Here is a 6,895-nt window from a genome sequence, read left to right as displayed (position 1 = left end):
AAAAAGTTGCATACTCTATTTCATGATGACGTGTTCTTAGGGAAGCCTACAGACAACAGGGACATCAAAATTCAAAACAAAACAAGGCACTAGAGAATTTTGAAGTCTCCATCACTGATGGCTTCAACAAACATTGAACATACTCCAATACCTAGACTCTCATATCAATTCATGTTTCCTCAGTGTGATTACAATTCCTGGTTTTAAATAATTTAAGATTTCTTAGCTGCCTAGCTGGTATAAATAAGAAGATAAAATTAAGAAGAACACTCAGGGCAATGTCTCCAGAATAGACAGTTTCCCTTGTTGTCACAGAAAAATGAACAGAGTTCCCTGGAAGCACAGGATGTAAGCTTATTCTGCCTGTTCTCTCTATGAAATAACCTTTGGATATTTTAATTTGGGATTGAGCTCTTAGTTCTATTGTAGATCTCTTGCATTTCCATTCAGCTTCATGAAGTAACCATGAGTGTCTGTTTTGTTTGGTTTTCTTCTCCCTTGGAAAACTAAAATCCAGAGCTTGTCTATAATCCACTCCTCAAGAGAGCTAGAACTGATTGAGTTTCTTGTCTACAGTAGTATTTTTTATCTTGAGAATGTTTTTGTCCTTGTTACCATCTCACCATCTTTAACCAATACTAAAATCGTTTGAATAGAACTCCTTCCTTGTCTGGTGCTTAGTTACACTCAATGGATCATTCTAGAAGAAGGAGAATAGGAGAGATGGATGCAATTGTGGAGGATGACAGGGGAAGAACAGAGGGTGAAAATGGGGAATGAGTGGAAAATAGTGTTGAGGATAGAGGAGGACCTAACAAACGAAAGATGTCTCAGGAACCAACAGGTTATCATACACTCAATATACATCTTCCTTGCTGACCATCAGCTGACCTGACTCCACCCCTGAGGGACACAGCCTAACCTTGACCAATGACTTCAAAGGACAAGGGGGAGCAAGGGGGCAGAAGTTCAGCAGTTAAGAATAAAAGGCCACAGCATCCAGCAGCAGCACAGACTTGCTTCTGATGCTTCTGTGATCACCTGTAAGCTCCACGACTTGACATCATGGTGCATTTTACTGCCGAGGAGAAGGCTGCTATCACTGGCCTGTGGGGCAAAGTCAATGTGGAAGAGGCTGGAGGCGAGGCTCTGGGCAGGTAGGAAGTGGACTTCATGGGGGAGGATGGTGAATATGAGCCTGTCAAATTGGCCAAAAAATTCTTCAAAAATTTCTCAGTCGCTGATTTTCCATCTGCTATGTTTCCATGTCATAGGCTCCTGGTCGTCTACCCCTGGACCCAGAGGTTCTTTGATAGCTTTGGCAACCTGTCCTCTGCCTCTGCCATAATGGGAAACCCCAAGGTCAAGGCCCACGGCAAGAAGGTGCTGACCTCCTTCGGAGAAGCTATTAAGAATTTGGACAACCTCAAAGGTGCCTTCGCTAAGCTGAGTGAGCTGCACTGTGACAAGTTGCACGTGGATCCTGAGAACTTCAGGGTGAGTTCAGGAAGTGTTCATGTGTTCCCTGTGGCTTTTTACTTTGCAATAATAATGGAAGTTGAGTGTTTTATTGGAAAGACTAGAAAAAATCTCAGAAATCGTAGATCAAACTAGGTGTTAAGAGGGCAGACTTCCAGTGGGCATACCGAGACCACGTTGATTCAGGACTAGTGACATAGTGGGGTTCAGGATGGGGAACACGTGTATACCTGCAGAGGATTCATGTTGATGTATGGGAAAACCAATACAATATTGTAAAGTAATTAACCTCTAATTAAAATAAATAAATTAAAAAAATAAAAGGATGTTAAGAGCATTAAAAAAGAGCTCCAGGCAAGAATACAGGAATGTGTTGCCATTTCTTTTTCCAGGGGATCTACCCAGCCCAGGGATCATATCTGTATCCCTTACATCTACTTCAATAGCAGGCAGGTTCTTTATCACTAGCACCATGATAAGCATCCTTAAGTTTGCTTAAAAATTTTCTGGAACTTCTGTCAGAACTGGATGTATTTACCCCAGAGAATATCAAAGAATAGCATATTTGTTCAAGGAGAAATGAAATCTGGCTTTTGATAGAAGAAGTCCAATCTCAAGAAAGGAGAATTATCCTATGTGATTCTTGATGACTGAAGTTTAGGAAGATATTTGGGAGAATAATTTTTAGCCAGATCATCTCAAAGAAAAATTGATCAATTCTCAATTAAATTACCCATCAGTATTGTGACTAAGTGGAGGCTTATTGCTGCATTGAATCGAGGCTTTACTAAGCTTATTCTAACAACCCATGCAGTCCTGAAATCCTATGAATGTAAAAACTAGAGGGAGGGAAGGAGGCAAATAAAAATAGTGAAATAGGAGAGAGCCAAGGGATATAGGTAGACAAAATATTGTATGGAGGGCTCATAGAATTTAAACTAAATTGAAGGACAAGCTCATCTGAGTTTATTGTACAGGTACAACCCATGGAGAAGTTTAAGATGTGGACTTGGGAGTGGGTTTAGGTACTAAGCCATTATTTTCTACAACTCTTTTAGCAAACTTCAGCTTGGCATACTTAATTCTCGTTCTGTCTCTCACCCAACAGCTCCTGGGCAATGTGATTGTGATTATTCTGGCTACTCACTTTGGCAGAGAATTCACCCCTGATGTGCAGGCTGCCTGGCAGAAGCTGGTGTCTGGTGTTGCCACTGCTCTGGCCCACAAATACCACTGAATCCTCTTTTCAATTCACCATTTTATGTCCCCAGTGCCTTCCTTCTGCCCTTGGGGACTGGGGTTTGGCCTTGAGAGCCCAGCTTCTGTTTAATAAAGTACATTCTATTCAATGATCAAAAATTAACATTGTATTTTCTCCATCATTTCATCTTGTCCTAAAGGAGAAACAGTTCATTATCTAAAGAATGGGGAGAGACATAGGAAGAAGTAAGAGTCCTTAGAGAAGCATTTGGGCAGCTCATGAATGGAATATAGACATTATGGAAGGATTATTGAGAGAAAGCTAAGGTGGGGAAAGAAGTTTTCCGGGGTGGGAAATATTTACTTTAGTTGTTGGGGACTGAATGCCACAGTTCAGGGTGGTACAACTTACTGTATCAGGAAGGCAGAAGTAGTAAGTGGTGTCTGAGAAAAAGCAAGATATATTTATGGTACACGTCAGAGAGTTTGCAGAAAAAAGTAAAAGTTTTGTAGGGATTCATCATCTAGACTCGGGTTACTTTTTCAATTTGTTCTAATGTACATTTTAGCTCAACTAAGTTGTCCTATATCTTATGAGATTGAATTGAAGATAGAAGATCAGTTGAAGGATGGCTGAGAATTTTCAAAAAAATCTCCATGAACCAACAATAGCCTACCCTTGCTAAAGGATTCCACTGTCTCCTAACAAAGCCAAGGCTAATACACTTGAAATCATTCTGCATCATATTCTGGTTGAATGTAGTGTGCACTAAGATAAAATTAGAGTTATGATAGTATATAAATTGGGGAGACAGGAGGATGACCAAGATTTCATGTAGGAGATAAAATACTAAACAAAGTCTCATAGTCTAAAATTAGCCAGCCAGTGCTCAGTAATGTGCATGAATGTGGCTCTCTGGAAGTGGAAGAGATATTAAGACATAGGTAAACAATTAGGAAAGACTAGATAATATGTCTTTGAACATAAAAATAAAAGTTATTACTATGATAGTAGCAAGAGTAAGCAACAGGTATTCTTAGAACTTTAAATGACTCAAGGAGTAGGATTTAGAGGGGGCAAGTAATCTGTTTAATTCACACAAAATGAATTGAAAATTGCAGAGACCAGACATGGATTCTAATTGAGGAGAACAGATATAATGGCCTCAATCCAAGAAAAGCAATGTGTTCAGCCGTGTTTGACTTTTTGTGACCTTACGGACTGTAGCCCACCAGGCTCCTTATCCATGAAATTTTCCTGGCAAGAATGCTGGAGCTGATTGCCATTTCCTCCTCCATGGGATCTTCCTGACCCAGTGATGGAAGTGGGTCGTCTGCTTGGCATCTTCTGCTTGGCAGGCAGATTCTTTACTGCTAAGCCTCAGGGGAAGCCCTGAAAGAAGATCTAGGAGGTCTGCAAAAAGTGAAGGATGAAGAAGGGGAGAATGAAGAGGACATGTTTTCTGATTGGCTAAGGTGAATGGGGAGGAAGTGGGTGGCAGCAGATGAGAAAACTCACAGCGTGGTTCTAACAAGAAACACGTGTACACCCGTGGCGGATGCATGTTGATGTATGGCAAAACCAATACAATATTGTAAAGTAAACAAAAAAAAATAATAAACTAATAATAAAAGAAAGAAAGAAAAAAAAAAAAAAAAAGAAGAGGCCTGCAGTGACCTGGGGAGTTCATGTAAGAGAAACATTAACTGAATTATTCTTGAGGGCATCACTGCCAGATTGCTCAGGGAATCATGAGCTCCAGGCTTTGAGTCAAATTGTCCTCCTGAGGACTGGCAAATTTAACTCTATGAGGCATTCACTTCATTGCTCCCACACATTAATTATAGTACGTCCTGTAAATTACCTTGGAAATTGGCCTTGTGTCTTCACAATGGGAATAAAAGACCAGTGATTACATTGTTGCAGGCTGTCAACACATTGGTCTCTCTGTGTTCCATTGCCTATGTACTGATTTGAACACATTGGACCTTAGTAATGGATGGGAGATCTTTGTCGCATCATGTGAGCTCAGTAGCTACATCTGGTGGGTAGAGTTGCCCTGCAGCATGTGAGATCCTAGTTTCCCAACTAAAGAGTGAATCCATGTCCCCTGGGTTGTGAGGAGGATTCCTATACATGGGACCACGAAGGAAGTCCACCATTAGCCTTTATTATGCCCCTAAACAGAGTAAAGAGAGGTTCTGTGTGGCACCAAGACCGTTCCACCCAGTCAGTCAACAAATGAGAGCAAAGTACTTTTTTTAATCTATCGATCTCTTTTTCATCCTTCTTGCCTCTCAACTATTACTCCGATTCTGAATATCAAAGGTTCCTGGATGGCGATGATGAAGGAGCAAGCAGAAGATACATTCTTCCTCCCTTAATGATCTAGGTTTAGTTCTAAAATTTGCCAGTTCAGGACAATTTACCTGAAAACAAAAACATATAATTTACAATCATATGCATATATTCAGGTCTAGAGGACTCAAATCTTTAATAGATGAAAAGATGTCTAATTATTGTTGATAGACCATAAAAGCCAGCTGAGAAAAATAATGTGATAACACAATTATCTGGGAATATTAATTTAAGAGTCAGAGGGTTTAGAAATTGTCATTACCAGGTTTAAAATACTAGAATGGCTTTGTATTCCCTATCCTAGAAGAGAAGTTCTGAGTTATTAGGTTTTTGCTTTTTCTGAAACAATATTTTCTGCCATTCTAACTTTTATTATTTACATATCAACCACACCAACCCATCATTCATATTTCTAGCATAGCAGACATTTGTTTTACCTTCCTTAGAGATTTGGATCCAGTGTCCCAACTTTCAGGACCTCTATCCCAATACTCTCCACTACAGATTCTTTCTTTTCATTCTGGACCTCCTCAGCTATGACCTTCTTAGATTTATTCCTGATCTAATTGTGTCCCTCTCTCATTATGTCCAGATATTAATTTCCTTCACAGCAAATGATAATAGCTGAAATTATTTGTTGATGGGTTTACTTATTCATTTTCTGTATCTTCCACCACAAAATTAGATAAAGAGGAAAGCTTTCTTTTTTGTCTATCTTAAATCTCCAGTACATAGAAAAATCATAACACAGAGTCATCTAACAAATAGTTATTGAATGAACATTTGAGAACCCATGGGAATGAAAGTTTGAAAAAAACATTATAGTTAATTTTACTTAATGTAAGAAACATAGTTTTGATCAGCTCTCTTGAGATGGAATGTGTTTCTCAGAGTACAATCAAGGGATCCTTGCCTAGTCTCTCCCTAGTGTTGTCATTTGTACTAATGGGGAGCCAGCTCTAAACCTAAGAACTTGCTGCTTTGGTTTGAATTTGAGCATACTGCTAGCTCTACAATTTGAGAAGCATCACTTAATACTTTAAGTTTTCATTCACTGATCATGCTTATCAAAGTCTATTTTGTCAGAATTAAATACACTAATATATCTCACATTTTTAATTCACAACTTGGAACATAAGCTTTCTTTAGCTCTTTCTCTAAAAATAATTAACTTTATCTGTAACTTCTATCTTTTAGAGGCAGTATTTATGTTATCTATAAGCACCATCTAGTATATATGTATTCATAAATATATGTGATTTTTATTCTAAATAATAATGCTTTTTTTAAAATTTGGCTATAAGAATAGTTATCATTATTGAACCTGATTGAGCTTTGGAGAAAAAAAGATCATTTTGTGAGGAAATAGAAAATAAATTCAAAGCCTGAATTTGAGGAATCAGCAAGACAGGTCTAGAGAAAAGAGAAGAGATGAGTCCAAAAACCGAGAGGTTATAAGGAAATAAGGATGGATATAGGAGGTGAAACATTTGGAAATATTGAGTTTGAAAGGAAAGAAGCTCCAGGGACCTGAAGTAAGACCAAGATGTAATGTGTTAGGGCCTAAAAACTGCTTTCTGAAGTCTAGAGGGGTTTGTTTGGACTCTATTGACTTTTAAAAGAAACCTATATACACACGAACACCTATGGTGGATTCATGTCAATGTATGGCAAAACCAATACAATATTGTAAAGTAACTAGCCTCCAATTAAAATAAATAAATTAAAAAAAAGAAGCCTATATAGAGATGAGGATATTGTCTACTGGAAAGTATAACTGTATGAAAGGAACTTTGCCTTTACTTGTTATTTTTCTCTTTTCCTCTCCAGGAGGCAGAAAAAAAAAAAAAAATTACC

At 38.4% G+C, this 6,895-nt stretch overlaps 1 protein-coding gene across 1 annotated transcript; it reads left to right on the top strand.

The window, feature by feature from the left end:
- Positions 1-985: 985 nt before the first annotated feature.
- LOC104982919 (hemoglobin subunit epsilon-1) lies at positions 986-2,842 on the top strand. The gene is made up of 3 exons (XM_010832349.1): positions 986-1,157; positions 1,275-1,497; positions 2,588-2,842. The coding sequence occupies exons 1-3, from the start codon at positions 1,066-1,068 to the stop codon at positions 2,714-2,716; spliced, it is 444 nt and encodes a 147-aa protein (XP_010830651.1). The 5' UTR covers positions 986-1,065; the 3' UTR covers positions 2,717-2,842.
- The last annotated feature ends 4,053 nt before the right edge of the window (positions 2,843-6,895 follow it).

This window comes from Bison bison, unplaced genomic scaffold, assembly GCF_000754665.1.
Source record: "Bison bison bison isolate TAMUID 2011002044 unplaced genomic scaffold, Bison_UMD1.0 scf7180017860886, whole genome shotgun sequence".
In the NCBI taxonomy this organism is placed as follows: domain Eukaryota; kingdom Metazoa; phylum Chordata; class Mammalia; order Artiodactyla; family Bovidae; genus Bison; species Bison bison.
The sequence above is the reverse complement of the archived record's forward strand: the minus strand, read 5'-3'. Positions and strand labels throughout refer to the sequence as shown.

Bases quoted from the DNA above. Each gene is read 5' to 3' on its own strand.
- LOC104982919 (XM_010832349.1), top strand. From the start codon at position 1,066: ATGGTGCATTTTACTGCCGAGGAGAAGGCTGCTATCACTGGCCTGTGG. The intron at 1,158-1,274 runs GTAGGAAGTGGA...TCCATGTCATAG, and splicing joins GGAGGCGAGGCTCTGGGCAG to GCTCCTGGTCGTCTACCCCT. The intron at 1,498-2,587 runs GTGAGTTCAGGA...CTCACCCAACAG, and splicing joins TGGATCCTGAGAACTTCAGG to CTCCTGGGCAATGTGATTGT.